This window comes from Sapajus apella, unplaced genomic scaffold, assembly GCF_009761245.1.
Source record: "Sapajus apella isolate SASKATOON/1434 unplaced genomic scaffold, GSC_monkey_1.0 scaffold5, whole genome shotgun sequence".
Lineage (NCBI taxonomy): Eukaryota > Metazoa > Chordata > Mammalia > Primates > Cebidae > Sapajus > Sapajus apella.
In genome coordinates, this window is record NW_022436945.1 from 31,354,531 (window position 1) to 31,370,707 (window position 16,177).

General features: G+C 36.2%; 1 protein-coding gene across 2 annotated transcripts in view; it reads left to right on the top strand.

Annotated features, from left to right (window-relative positions):
• Positions 1-8,396, top strand: part of SLC30A9 (solute carrier family 30 member 9) — a 103,782-nt gene extending 95,386 nt beyond the window's left edge. For both annotated transcript variants that reach the window (XM_032274058.1, XM_032274059.1), the window contains 2 exons: positions 180-293; positions 7,065-8,396. In XM_032274058.1, the coding sequence (XP_032129949.1) occupies positions 180-293; positions 7,065-7,109 (159 nt within the window). In that variant the 3' untranslated portion in view covers positions 7,110-8,396. The remainder of the gene's footprint in view (positions 1-179; positions 294-7,064) is intronic.
• Positions 8,397-16,177: the final 7,781 nt, after the last annotated feature.

Genomic DNA, 16,177 nt, shown 5'->3' on the forward strand with positions numbered 1-16,177 from the left:
GATCTGAATTGTTTTGGAAATAGGTAATCCATTGTCTGTGGCTTCAAGTTTTAAAAATGTTCATTAAACTTAATGGTGTTTGTTATAAGGTTTTTTTTTTCTTCCTTTTTTAAAGAAGTCATAAGTGTACCAACTATGCTTTAAAAAAAATTATTTTCCTGTTTTCATTTTCTTTACAGGAAATTCAAGAAGTGAAAACTCCTGAAGAACTAGAGACCTTTATGCTTAAACATGGAGAAAATATTATTGATACTTTAGGAGCTGAAGTAGATAGACTTGAGAAGGAACTGAAAGTAAGCTGTATTCATAAAAATAACGTAATAATAATGCCAGCTATTTTTTTGAGTACTTACTCTACAACAGACACGACGTGCATCCATCACATGCATGCTTTCACCTACTCAGTAACTCCATAATGTATAGGTATTTATAAGCAAGAAAATGGGTTAAAGAATTGAATAATTTACCCAAGGAAATATGGAAATTGTGATTTGAACAAGATTCTTTACTTTTAACCACTATTCTCTACTGCCTGCTTTGTTTCTAAAATAGTCAAAGGGTTTTTTTTGTTGTTGTTTGTCATTAAATAAGCAATTTGGAAGTTCCCAGAGAAAGATGAAAAGGAAACTTTAGACTCTGGTCAAAAGTTAGAAAAAATAGAATGTATATCTTGCTTTTAGTCCGTTTGACATTATTTTCTGTTTTTGTTTGTTTCTATTCAGTTGAAGGTTATTGTAATTTATTGGTTATGTTACAGAAATATTACCTGCTCCTGATCAGGTTGTCTTTTAAAATGTCTGTGTTCTCAAATTGCAATTTATTGGCATTTGAATTCTGTTTGCAATGAATAAAAACTTCTAAATGATCTTTAATGTATATAGTTTGTTGAAGGTTGTGCATTTTCTTCAGTTGATATTGACTATTCTTTCATTTTGTAAAATATTGAAGGAAAAAACTCCTATCTCTATCTTACAAGTTTTTCTTTGAGAATCTAGATATCTGATTAGATTAAAAGTACTTCAAATAAGATTTTGTTAATATTGTAGATCGTGAGCTTTATCTGACATGGTTTTTGAAGTTTATAGATGAGGATTTCTCAAATATTTTGGGTCTTAAGACTTTCATTTTTAACAATTGTTGTGGACCCCAAAGAGATTTTGTTTGAGTTTTAGTTATTGATATTTACCAAACCATGCATGAAAACAGATAAATTTTAAAATATTTATTTTTTAAAAAAACACATACCTATTTAATATAAACAACTTTTTATTTGTTTGTTTGTTTTTCTAAGATAGAATCTCGCTCTGTTGCCCAGGCTGGAGTGCAGTGGCACAATCTCGGCTCACTGCAGCCTCCGCCTCCCAGGTTCAAGCGATTCTTCTGCCTCAGCCTTCTGAGTAGCTGGGACTACAGGTGCCCCCACCATGCCTTTTTAGCAGAGATGGGGTTTCATGATGTTGGCCAGGCTGGTCTCAAACTCCTGACCTCAAGTGATCTGCCTGCCTTGGCCTTCCAAAGTGCTGGGATTATAGGAGTGACCCACTGCACCTGGCCACATTTTTATATAAATAGTTATATTTCCAAAATGAAAAAAAAGTAGTAAAAAGAATATTATTTCACGTTTTTGCCATAGTCTCTTATGCCTGGCTTAGTAGAAGACAGCTAGATTCCTATATCTGCTTCTGCCGTCAGTCTATAGTGATTTGATTTGTTGGTTGAAGAATATGAAGGAAAGGGAGGACTGTTCCTATAGCCTTTTGAGGTAATTGTGATATTCTCTTTTGATGTTGTAACAGCTGGTAGAACCTAAATCAATGAAAGAACTTTTTATATGCTACTTGTGAAGGTAGGGGGCACAGTCTACAAGACTGTCCTTCCTTCTGATACCAACTGTGAGTTCAGGAGGTTCCCTAGAGTACCTTCAGTTTTGGTAATTCACTAGGACTCTTACAACTCACTGAATGATGTTAAACCCATCACAGTGTGGTTTATTATAGGTTATGGCTTCTTATAGGGAAAGCATATTGACTGAAATCAGCCAACAGAAGAAGTGCATAGGGCAGAGTCAGGAAAGTTCCATACATGAAGTTTTAATTGTCTTTTCTGTATAATGTACAATATTACTCTCCTGGTGGTAGTGAAATATGACAGTAGCATGATATGTTGCTAAACAGGAAGCTCATCTGAGACTTGATGACCAGAGATTTTATTCAGGCTCCATGGTTCACTGCCTGAGTGGCTGACCTTTTGTCTCTAGCCCCTCTAGAGGTAGAGTAGATACTGTGTGGCCAAAGGCCCCCATCATATATCACATTGTTAGACTGTCTACTGGCTAATGCCCCAGGTAAACAAAGGTACTCTTAGGCAGAACATGTCAAGGGCCTAGAATTTCCCTCCCAGTTATGGAGAACAAAAGCCAAAACTCTCTTTGGGTAAGATTAATTCTCTACTATACACTGTTATATTAAAATATGTTGGTCTGTCTTTGTACTCTGAATGATTCCATAACAGTATGAATGAGTATTTTGGAAAATATTGATTCACTGAGGTACATAGATCTTTCAGATGTTGATACATTTCTAAATATGTGTAAGCTCTCAGGCTCTAGGGATGGATGTGTTTTTCAACTTAAATTTTCACTTAAAAGCTTGCATTTTATCATTAGCAACAAATACTGTTGTTTTCTTCGAAATAAGACTCACTTTGTTCATTTTTTAGAATATGCCTGCCAATACTCAAATTTGAATAAACCGAGTTTGTTAATCTTTCAAATAAAAATGTATTCTGATAAAAAAGCAGTTTATTCATCTCACAACTCAGGCAATTACAGAAGTACTTTTACATACTTGCCATTATGTCACAGTTTTGTTTTGTTTTGTTTTTTTGAGATGGAGTCTCACTCTGTCACCCAGGCTGGAGTGTACTGGCGCGATCTCGGCTCACTGCAACCTCTGCCTCCCAGGTTCAAGTGATTCTCCTGCCTCAGCCTCCCGAATACCTGGGACTACAGGCGCGTGCCACCACACCTGGCTAATTTTTGTATTTTTAGTAGAGATAGGGCTTCACCATGTTGGCCAGGCTGGTCTTGAACTTCTGACCTCAGGTGATCCACCCACCTTGGCCTCCCAAACTGCTGGGATTACAGGCGTGAGCCACTGAGCCTGGCCATGCCACAGTATTTTTAAAAGTGAACTTAAGGGTTGAGGTTTAATAAAATGGATACATTTGCTATTTCATGAAAGACTTTTTAAAATGAAACTGGGTTTTTTCCCCCATAATGTCAGGTGTGGGACAGTAAAGACAAAGACTACTGGTATGGTTTGATGCATTTGCCTTGAATTGTGCAAAGGTGCCAGCAGTTTTACCCACCGTTGTTTTTATGCCATCAGGTAATGTCAGCATAGCAAAAAAGGCCAAAAAACGTCTTACAGTTACTATGAAAATAGTTCTGACCTTAGAGTCCCCCTAAAAAGGTCTCAGGACCCCAGCAGTCTTTGGACTGACTGCACTTTGCAAACAACTAATCTATATAAAATATGAGATGATGGTTATTTTTGTACAAGGTAACACAAGATTGAATAAATTTAGCTCTTTATTCTATTTGTTTTAATTTCCTGGCAAGGAAAATAATGGACTAAGTCTTTATTTGCTTTACATTTTAATAGAAATTATAAATCAGAAGCCAGATTTAAGAATAATTAACAAATTGGTCATTCTCACCTATATTTACTTTTACCACAATCAGACCTCATTGTTTTTGTTTAGCTAACTTTGTACTTTAACTAGAGGCTATTAAATCATTAATTATGTTTTTGAATTATGTAAGCCTTTCAAACCAGAAAGCTAAGTATAATCCACACATTCAGGTGGAAACATCTTTGGCTAAGGTAATAAAGCATAATTAATCTTAAGGCAAAGGACACCTTCATAGTTGACATGCCAAACCAAAAGGGAATGCATGAATGTAATTATTTTTCCTAGTCATGTAAATAAGCTGATTTTCTTTTGAGAACTAAACTTTCTTCACTGGCATATTCCTTCATTTTTAGTATCTCAGGGTTGCCTTCCAAGTTTAAATTATAATTATTATTGGATTATTTTGGAAGGTCACACTCATTAATATAATTCTGTATTAGTAGAGCCATCTCTGTTGAGTAATGCCATGAGTGTTGAAATAGATATTTTTGGCTTAAAATTCTAGAACTTGTATAGTTCTATGTAAAGGTATTAAAAATAATAGAGACTAATTCATAGATTCCCATATTACAAGATAGGACCTACAAAACTAATACAAAATTATACAGTATATCTTGTTATTATTTTGAAGTTCTTTGACCTGTTAAACATTTGTTTTTTCCTACCTGTATATTTCAGAGTATGGATAAACCTTTCTCCTATCCCTCTATTAAGTTTTATGTTTATGATGAAGTAATGGAAATTAATTCATTGGGAGGCTGCTGTAGCATTCAAAAATTCCTTGTAAATAATGTCTGAATTAAATGCTCTGTTCTTTACTTTGCCTTTGTTTCTCCAGTTTGTCTTACAGCATTGTTTTTAACGAGTCTACAGCATTGCAAAATAAATTATATAATTTGGTTTTTAACTCTCTGCAGGTATTGGAATAAAATCCTCATGGTATGTAAAGTAGCCTAATTGGTATTGAGCAATGTAAGGAATACAGTAGATTTTAAAGTATTTGTTGAACAAGTGAATGAAAATTTTAAGTTGGATACCAATTATTGGTTTTCAGTTTTAGTCAATAAATACCAGTTTCTACTATGCACATGAATATCTTGTTAGGTAGTAAATACTGAATTTTAAGGATATTAATCATATTCACACATTCAGCAAATGTGTCTGCTTTGTATTGTGCACACATATTTTTACAAATTTGATTAGTCTAAAAATGATTTTAAAAAGCAGAGCAAATTAACTTTTTAGGGTTTTTTGAGATAAAGCTTTTATCAGTACACATTTATTTACATTGTGCTTTTTAAATAGAATGTCAAACTTTCCATGAACAGGTAAATTTTTCAAGTCATAGTAGGATACATAAGGGTTGATTGGAGTAGGAGGATAAAATTTAGTTTCATTTCTGTTTGGAGGAATATTTTTTAAATTTCATATTGAGTTTAGGGAGTTCCAGAGACAAGGAATAGTTTTAAGTAAGGAAAAGATTGAGAGCAAAAGTGTGCCCTCCTTGTTGAAAGGTCCCTGGTCATTCTCACATTAGGATCAAAGAGGAAACTTGAACGACACTAGTTCTAAGAAAAATCCCTGTGTACACTCAGTAGGGTGTTCTTGCTGGAGCAAAACTCCAGTATTATGCCAGATTTTGTTTTTATAACTGGATACCTTTAATACAAGTAATATGCACATGGTTCTAGGACATTACTTTTTAAGCTAGGAATTACTAATCCTAACTGAATCATTTACAAGAAATTTTCTCCCTTTGTGATTTATTTTTGTAATTTTTATCAAATAATTCACAAAGTTTATAAAGTCAAATAGAACTGAAAAGATAACAACGAGCATTGCCTCACCTTCCTCATTACTTATATTCTCAGTGATAACCATTTTTAATAATTTTAGTATGTCTTTATTTACTGCCGTGTTTCTACATAAAAGTCTTATACGATTCCTCTTTATTTAACATTATTTCCCCTTTGATAGGTGTAGATTTAGTTTTTTATACACTACTTTTTGTCCTCCATTCTCACAGTAGTAATATATTACAGTTTATTAAATTTGTAATTCCCTTCAAGTTGATTTAGGTGCCCTTCCTTTGTACACTCATAGGAAAAGGAAACCCAAAACTTTTACTTTGCTCTATGGTAGCCGAGTATTGTAATTGCCTACTTAATTTACCTGTGTCACTTCACTGCCAAACTTAAGTCCATTGAAGGCAAATACTGTGTTTCCAGCTCATTGTCATATACACTTCAGTGCCTGGCACAGAGTAGGCATGTAATAATAGATAGTATTTGTTGTTATTGAATTGAAGTTCCTTAAGCTAGCATGTAAGATTTTTAGTAACCTGATTTCTGCCTGTCATTCCAGCCTCATTACCAACCCTACCCTTTTTGCAGCTTCTGTGCTAGCTGTACCATAGTGCCAGTGCACACTTTGGAGGCTCTCTGACCTTGCTGATGTTGTGTTTTCTGTCTAGACAATCTTCATTATCTACCTGGAAGGCTCACCATATGCAAACCTAGCTTAGATATTATATCCTCAGTGAAGTCTTCCTGCATCTCGTGAGCAAAAGTAATAGTTATCTCATTTTTGTTCCCAGTGTTACTATTTAGTACACTGTAATAGTTAGGAGCTTGGGGTCTGGAGTCAGGCCTGGAATCAGTCCTGGCTCCATCAGTTACTAGCAGTGTGACTTCAGACAGGTTAATTTCTTCATATTTCAGTTTTCCCATGTATAAAATGGAAATAATAATTAGGTTATTATGGGGCTTTTAAAACACACACGTGTGCACACATAACACAGTACTTGATAGATGAGTGAATACCCAATAAATGTTAACTTTTTATTATTAGCTCTAATACTTTATCTTGTAGATGTTTACTGCTATGCTTGTCTCCTTGGCTAAACTGAGTCCCTCAGGGTCAGGAACAGTCTTACTTAATAATCATAGCTTTGTTTTCTAGCACAGTGCCCAGCCTAAAAATATATGGATTGTTGCTAAAGTATACAAAATGAGTGGTTGTCAATTTACTCTTTCTGATTATTATTGTTTTGCGGTGATTTTCTTTCCACTGCACAAAATTGCATATTTCCAGTGTTTTGCAATGCTTGGCATGTACTAGATCCTTAGTGCATTTTTGTGTTAACACATGAACAAACTTAGGAATGTGGGACTACTTATTGTACTGTATATAGGGTGTCTACTTACCTATTGATCTGTTTTTTTTTTCTTATGCAACTATTTCTCTCATTAGTATGCTATAGTGAAGTAGTTTGCAAATGTTTTCATTGGCACTAATGATCAAAAGGAATAAAAAGAAACAAGATACTATTTTGCTTCAAATAACATGGTGGTGATTTTTCTTTCCAGAAACGAAATCCTGAAGTTCGACATGTAGATTTGGAGATACTATGAATTTGATGGAATGAATCACCTGGGCACGGCCCTTGGAAACAAGTTTGTCAGCCCACTCTACAAAGTTTTCTCCTCTCCCACACTGAAGGAGTCAGCGCTGTGCAGAAGCGTTTTTTTAAAGATGAAGGAAATATTTTATGTAAAGAGCAGTTCAGTAGGCCACCGAACTAGAACTACTTCTTAACATCTAAGAGACACACTACAAGTTGAATCAATTTGAAAATCATGTTTTTATGCTTCCATAGGGGACATTTTGGCTATTTAAATTGTTCATAGTGTCTGTTTTTCACCCGTTCAGTGTATACTATACTTTGCAATCATGTTTCCTTTCTTCACATTGGTAAAAATAAGTGGCATCCATAGGATCATGAGTTTTAATTTGTTGCCACTGAAGATTTCTCTCTATCAAAATCTGCCATTCTTGGATATTCTGGCTAAATTTTGGTATGTGATTTTTAAATAGTCACACCGTTTCAAAGTCTGTGTTTCCTTATAGAATGTGTAAATTATTTCTCCATACCTTGTGATTTCGACCTCAGTGCTAAGAGAATCACTCTCCTTACCTAGTTATCTACAAATGTTCATTCCAGAAATGCTAGTTATTGAATTGAAGGAAGACATCTCAGTACACTCTTTTAGGTCATAGTAGTTGCCATTTTATAAAATTTCATTTTTCCTCTTTGCTTTTTTCCTCTTATTTGCTTTAATTTTTCCAATGTTAGGAGATAAATCCTAGATACTTCCATGGGCCAGTGTGATGTGATGACTTTTTTTTAAATGAGGTTGAGTTCCATGTTTATTTACTGAGACATAATGCATTTATAAACATTTTAACATTCTGTTAAATGGGTTAGCAATATTTATAATTTTACAGGCAGGACAGCATTTGATTTTTAATTTATTTAAAAGGAGGCACTACTTATGTAAATCTGAGCTGTGGGATATTTCTTGCTTTAAGAGAGAGAGAGAATCTCTCACTGAAACTCATGGTCATGATTTTGTATGATATAGTTCATAGTGTGTGTGAGTTTGTTGCAGTTACAAATGGGCATTTAGCATAGTATATTGACTATAACATATAAGTAAATAGCTTTCTACTGACCCTAAGTTATCAAGGTGAAAAAACAATTCAGTAATTGAAATGTGGTGAAAAGCTACAGCTGTCTCCATCAAAACAACTTATAATGCACTTTAAAATGTTCAGGTAGCAGTGAGCGTTGTTCATAGGAGAATGGCGGCTGGGTGATCTCTTTGCTGAATAAATGAGTTGTTAACATGTGGACCCAATTGCCTGTGTGAGATCTGTGTCTTAAAACTTACTAAGATGGGGTGCCTGTAATCTCAGCTGCTCGGGAAGCAGAGGCAGAGAATTGCTTGAACCCAGGAAGCGAAAGTTGCAGTGAGCCGAGATCACACCACTGCACTCCAGCCTGGGTGACAGAGTGAGACTGTCTTAAGAAAAGACAAACCTTACTGGAATGGAAGTTTATGAATTACTGCAAACTGTAATGCCGGAAACAAAAATCCTTGGTTAAAGGGTTTGTAATGGTGATTTCTAATCTAGAAATGTCATTTACTGGAAAATTGTGAGAATTTACATTGGTGTACTTTTTTTTTTTTTTTTTTTTTACTATTACAGAGCATTTTGCATGCTGTATGTTTTAAGTGAAATAACATTCCAGTTTTATTTTTTAAGATAGAAAACTGTTTTGTATATATAATTTGATACTCAATTCTTAGAGTTTCAAATTCCTTGCCCCTTCTTTACAAAAAAAAAGAAAATCTTTTTTTTTCAATTCGTTATGATTTACTCTATACTTTTTTCTTCTTCCTTCCCCTTTCCCACCTGCCATTTTTTACTTCATGTTATTGCCATATGGGAAAGTACCAAATTATATTCGGTTTCCTCCCAGTGATATTACTCTGAAAAATTTCACAAAGCCAAACAAGAAGAATTAACTCATTTTTTTTTCCAAGATGGCCCTTAATGTGCAGCAGGTATTCCAAATGGTAGTGTTTTTTAGGATTCCCTAAAAAAGGCCAATTTCTGATATTTATTTTTAAATTTTATTTTGGTTGCAGTCATACTATTTTTAAATAATAATTGAAGGCTTATGTTGCTATCTTTTCTAATTCTGTTCTGCACTGATAAACTTACACCTGTAATCCCTGCACTTTGGGAGGATGAGGCAGGAGGACTGCTTGAGCTCAGGAGTTCAAGACCAGCCTGGGCAACACAGCGAGACTTAATCTCTACTTAAAAAAAAAAAAATAGCCGGGTGTGGTGGGGCGCACCTGTATTAGTCCATTCTCACATTGCTATAAAGAAATAAGAAAAGAGCTTTAATTGGCTCATAGTTCTGCAGACTGAACAGAAAGCACAGCAGCTTCTGCTTTTAGGGAGGCCTCAGGAAACTTCATTCATGGCGGAAGATGAAAGGGAAGCAGTCATAGGCAGAGGAAGAGCAGGGTGGGGGGGGGGTAGGTGCCACACACTTGTAAACAACCAGATCTCATGAGAACTCACTATACAGTACCAAGAGGAGAGGGTGCTAGAGTATTCATGAGAACTCCACCCCGATGATCCAGTCACCTCCCGCAAGGCCCACCTCTGACACTGAGGATTACATTTTGATATGAGATTTGGTGGGGACACAGCACCTGTAATCCCAGCTTACTTGGGAGGTTGAGGTGGGAGGATCACTTTCACTCCAGAGGTCGAGGCTGCAATGAGCTATGATCATGCCGCTCGAGCCTGGGTGACATAGTGAGATCCTGTCTCAAAAAAAATCAGAGAATTTGGATCTCTATCTCCAAAAATACGGTTATACTTTGTTTTTCAGGTTTCTTGTTATTTTATCCAAATTAATGTTTCTTACTTTATATCTCACTTTGGCATATGGCATTTGGATATTTAAGCATATCATTTTTAAGGAAAATATTATCTGCAAGTAAATAATTACAATATTAATATTGGACAGAGAGGAGGGGCAGTCAAGGGTTTATGATTGATTCCTTCTTGCCCTAAACTAAAATCTAGGACTTAATCAAAGGTGATGTATACAGATGGTCCCTGACTTATAGTGGTTACACCTATGAATTTTTGAGTTTATGATGGCTTTATTGGTATATAACCTCATAGAAGTCAAAGAGCATCTGCACCTACTTTTAGTTTTGCCTGAGAATGGATCTCCAATTCTCTATAAGCAGCACGCCCCAAACTATATAAGGTGGCACAGTTTTCATCATGGCAATGGGAGAATGAGGGGCGGAGATCTGTTTTTAAGTGGACTGTCCTGGGGGCCTATAGTATCCAACTCCAAAGAGGTAGGTTCCTGAACATATATGAAGGAACCTGTGAGATAAGATCAGTCAGCAAAATATTCAAAATTTTTCAAAAGCAAAGTTAATCCCTGCATACATCCCCCTACACACACACACTGCAAAATGAGTAACACAATGTCATAGAATAACAAAACGTCATAAGGCTTGAGTTTTTGATATATGGCTTTCACTGTTACCTTATCTCATAACTTAGATAATGATTTTTGCTAAAATGATACCATCTAAAGAGTGTGTAAGTTTTAATCTGATAACTTTTTGAGGAAGAATGCTGGGAACTACAGAAAACTGCATAGGCGTTTGGAATTTGTATTATCTTCATAGACTGCATTTGTCAAGCTTTCGCAGCATTTCTTTTAAATGTGATGACCCCCAATTTGCCAAACTGTCAGAAGTTAGTGAAGCAAAGAATTGAAGGTAAAATGTTGATTCAAAGACTGTCTCCCCTAAATCCTTCATTCCTTTCTCTGAAATGGAACTCTGGAAGGCATTTATATAGAAGATTGGTCTGACAGCTTTTATATTTGCATGTAAGTTTACTTGCATCCTTAGACTTGCTTTTATGCAAAAAGGAAATTTTCATGTGTTATATTTTATTTCATCGGTCTAATTTCACTGGCACATTGAGATGGTCCTGGTCCCTCAAGATACTTCTTCCCTTAATAAATGTCATAGGTAAATAACGGCAACTCCTTTATTAGTTTGGGATTTTTTTCCCTTGAGAAATAAATGTTGAGCATAAACCTTCTTTACCTCATGTGCTAAGAACTAAACTATATAATCTGATACATTTTACCCTAAAAATTATGCCTATGGTTTTAAATACAATGTTACTCATTCAGTGTGCCTGTTAGTTTTTAAGGTTTTTTTGGTTGTACAAAATCTAATTATAACTCTTAATCATTTTATAATTGGTTTCAGTTTAAAGAGAACTATTATTAAATTTTTTATTTTATAAAACCAAACTATAGTAACTTAATCATTTTGTAATGTTTCAGTTTTAAAAGAACTATTATTAATATGCTGTTTATTAACATTAATATAAAAATTTGTTTTGGTAAAACAAAATCTGGAAGTTTATATTCCTTAGTGATATATATTATCAGTATATTTTGACAGAATTAGATTATTAAACATTTTAATTAGGCTGTTTTGTTTGAGATCTGTCTACATGAGTATATTTAGAGAAAAAACACAAAACATGGAAACATCAAAATCCTCAACATAAGGCCAGCCTGCGCTGTGATCTAAATTGAACTCTATACTAATCTGTAGGAATTCCAACTGAATTTTCTTTTTCATGAGAAACTAAACCGAAGTAATTTGGTATTTTTGAGAAGGTATAATTCCCTCCCCAAATTCAAAACCTATTGAAAGTAGAACCACTACAGTTTATGATTTGCGCAGCAAAATAGAGAATTGTATGTGTCATTAGGGCCCTATATATATACAGTTATCCCTCGGTGTCTGTGGGAATACCCTTTGGGGATATCCCTGGGATACTGAAATGCAAGGATGTTAAATCTCCTATATAAAATGACATGTTTGCATATGACCTACACACATCCTCAAGTATTCTTTAAATAATCTCTATTTACCTTAGAAGAAGGAAGATAATGAAAGTGTTGTCAACCAGATAATCATTCCTGATGGTCAAGTTGGAGGATGTCCCATCCTGATCATTCCCTCATCCAGTAACCTGGACAGAATTACTTATGGCTGTGGCCTCTTGTCCTTCTTGAGGTCAGTAAGGCCTGCTTCAATCAGAACCAACCAATCGTTCATCCATCATGGGCCAGTGATTTCAAGTATAGGAGACGCTGGGATCCTAATTTGAGTCCGCATAATGGGAGGTATCCGGTGAAATGCCCATAATTTATTTGTGTTTGCTTTCCTAGGTTTCCTTACACTTCCTAAGTTTCATAATGTATATGATCTTTACAGAATTCCTAATTTTTTTTTTTTTTTTTTTTTTTTTTTTTTTTTTTTGAGACGGAGTTTCGCTCTTGTTACCCAGGCTGGAGTGCAATGGCGCGATCTCGGCTCACCGCAACCTCCGCCTCCTGGGTTCAGGCAATTCTCCTGCCTCAGCCTCCTGAGTAGCTGGGATTACAGGCACGCGCCACCATGCCCAGCTAATTTTTTGTAGTTTTAGTAGAGACGGGGTTTCACCGTGTTGACCAGGATGGTCTCGATCTCTTGACCTCGTGATCCACCCGCCTCGGCCTCCCAAAGTGCTGGGATTACAGGCGTGAGCCACCGCGCCCGGCAGAATTCCTAAATTTTTAAAAATATGCTGTTGTTTCTCCCATCTTAGAAAAACAGACTAAAACACCACAACCTCTCCCTTCCCACACACAAAATGCCTTAAAAACAAAGTCGTCCTTCTCTTACTTTCTCATTTCTTTACTTCCCTTTATAGCAAAACTCAAAGGAGTTGTCTGTGTTTGCTGCCTCTCTTTCCTTTTCTCTGAAGCCCATGCCAGTCAGGCTTTTGCCACTCTCTCCACTAACCCTGTCCTTGACTTCATACTGCTAAATAACATGGTCAGTCTTAGGTTCTTATCATATCGGACCTGTCAGCAGCATTTGTCACAATGAATCTGGCTTCCAGAATTCTTTCTGGTTCTCCACCTACCTCTCTGGCCAGTCCTTTTCAGTCTTTTTTTTTTTTTTTTTTTTTTTTTTCGCCAGACTGGTGACAGTGCAGTGGCACAATTTTGGCTCACCGAAACCTCCACCTTCCGAGTTCAAGCGATTCTCCCACCTCAGCCTCCCTGGTAGCTGGGACTACGGCTGTGTACCACCACGCCCAGCAACATTTTGAATTTTTAGTAGAGACAGGGTTTCACCATGTTAGCCAGGCTGGTCTCGAACTCCTGGCCTCAAGTGATCTGTCCACTTAGGCCTCCCAAAATGCTGAGATTACAGATGTGAGCCACCATGCCTGGCCTTCTGTCTCTTTTTGTAGGTTTCTCCTCATTTCTGTTACCTCCAAACATTGGCATATTCCAGGACTGTCTTTTCTTTATCTATATTCATTCCCTGAGTGATTCAGTCCCATGGATTAAAAATATATATATATATATTTATTGAAACCCTGATTCTCTACTTTGAATCCCAGACTCAGATGTCCAGTTGCCTACTTGACATCTCCAGGTTTATGAGATAGGCACTCCAATATGCTGCTGATGGGAGTATGAAGTAGGGCCATCTATGTGGAGGGTGTTTTAGCTGAAGATATTAAGAGTCTGGAAAAATACGGTTGGGTGTGGTGACCCACACCTACAATTCTAGCACTTTGGGAGGCAGAGGTGGATGGATTGCTTGAAGCCAGAAGTTACCAGCCTGGTCAATATAGCAACGCTTTGGGTTTAAAAAAAAAAAAAAATCTGGAAAATAGTCATACCCTTTGATCTTGTTATTCCACTTTTAGGAATAGAGCCTAATAAAAGAGTTGCTTCACTAGGAAAAAAATTGAAAACATTTAGGAGAATGGTTAAATAAATTGAGGTAATTATGGCATATTTATAAGGTAGGACACAATACAGTCTTTGGAGGCATTTTTTGCAGGATATTTAATATGGCAAAATGCTTGAGAAAAATGTAAAAATACACATCTTGGGCTGGGTGTGGTGGCCTGTAATTCCAGAACTTTGAGAGGCCAAGGTAGGTGGATGGCTTAAGCCTGGGAGTTCGAGACCAGTCTGGCCAACATGGTGAAACCCAGCCTCTAAGACAAAAAAATACGAAAATTAGCCAGGTGTGGTGGCACATGCCTGTAGTCCCAGCTACCTGGGAGGCTAGGGTGGGAGGATCGCTTGAGGTGGGAGGAGGTGGAGGTTGCAGTGAGCCAAGATGGCACCACCGTACTTCATTCAGCCTGGGCAACAGAGCAAAATCCTGTCTGAAAAAAAAAAAAGAATATACATCTTACAGTTCTAATTGTTCCTGCTAAGGTTTGAGATTGGAGTGGGACATAAAAAACATATTTATGAACAGGTATTAGATTTTTAAATTTTAAAAAGTGCTTAAGATTTTCTAGTGAAAAGACAGGATAGGATACGTAACTATATTCAGAATAATTTCAATTTTGTGTACATAGAAAAAGGATTTAAAGCAAATACGCTAAATATTAACAATTTCATACATGGGTAATTGTTATCTTCTCTCCTTTTCGTCATTTACAGATTTTCTACAATGAGTTTTTCTTTTATAATAAAAAGTTAATTTAAAATGACAAGCAATTCAGGCTGAACGTGGTGGCTCACACCTGTAATCCCAGCACTCTGGGAGGCTGAGGTGGGCAGATCACGAGATCAGGAGTTCGAGACCAGCCTGGCCAGCATGGCGAAACCCTGTCTCTACTAAAAATGCAAAAATTAGCCAGGCATGGTGGCGGGTACCTCTAATCCCAACTACTCAGGAGGCTGAGGCAGGAGAATCATTTGAACCTGGGAGGCGGAGGTTGCAGTGAGCTGAGATCGGCCACTGCACTCCAGCCTGGGTAACAGAGCGAGACTCTGTCTCAAACTACAACAACAACAAATGACAAGCAATTCTTCAATCTTGGGATAGTTGAAGACATTGGAGTGTCATAAAACTAAGGTGTGGGAATCTTTGAATTAGAATTTTAATTTTAATACCTACTTTCGAGAGGAGGTAAGAACAAAAGAGAAAAGCCTGAAGATGAGCATGTTTCCTTGAAGTATAAAACTTGAGTTTGATTCCACTAGACTCTAAATTTCCAACCTTAGTAACATGGCATATGCTGTTGGAACTCAATATGGTTGTTTGATTAACTTTTTGTTGATATAATCTGAAATGATCTTAAATCTCACTATGGGTCATCATAAAAACAACATATTGTCAGAGAGGAGTAGGACAATTGTCCTGTTAAAATGGAAAACTGAAAAAGAAAATTTAAAAACAGACTTCCATTATTGCATTCATATAACAAATACTTTTTGAGTGTCTGTGTCACTGGGCACTATACTACCTCATAACTACCTAAGCAGTTGGGGTGGGGAAGCCTCCTTGGGTAAGTACCCTTTTTAAGGCCAGGCACAGAGAAAAAGGAGGGTGAAGCGTGTGCTAGGTAATAGGTAGAGGACATGTACAAATAGATGGCTACTGATTTTCAGCTGATAACTATGTCTAATTAGGTGACTACCATCTTATTCTGGTAAGACTATCAGAGTGCATGTTCATTACTGAGGACCCTTTCCCTGGTGTTAAAACAAATTGTCTCTAGCCTTCAGTATGAAATAAATTCCGCTTTGCCACATTTCTGCTGAATCTGAAGAATCACAATGAATGAGTTTCATGTCTATTTCAAAATGGTATAGAGTCTCTGGCAGTTCAGTATATTTAACTTGTTTCCTCATAAGTGTGACTTCAAGATATTGTTTCATGCTGGAGTTGTAAATTGTGATTTATTCATTCTCTATAGAAATATTAAATAAATATGAAAAATTCCAAAACCCATTCTTATTGTAATTTTTCTTACTGAATTTCAGATACAGCTTTAAGATTATTTGATAAGAGATGAAAGGAAAGGTGGCTGTTAAACTCAGATTGAAGCAATTTAAAATTTTACAGGCAGTTATATTTGATATAGAACTTCTCAGTTTATTCTAAAGTGGAGAAAGGCTGGATCTCTAAAAGGAAAAAATATATGTCGCATCTGTTTCCATCTTATTTGTTCCATGGAACTCCCTTATGTC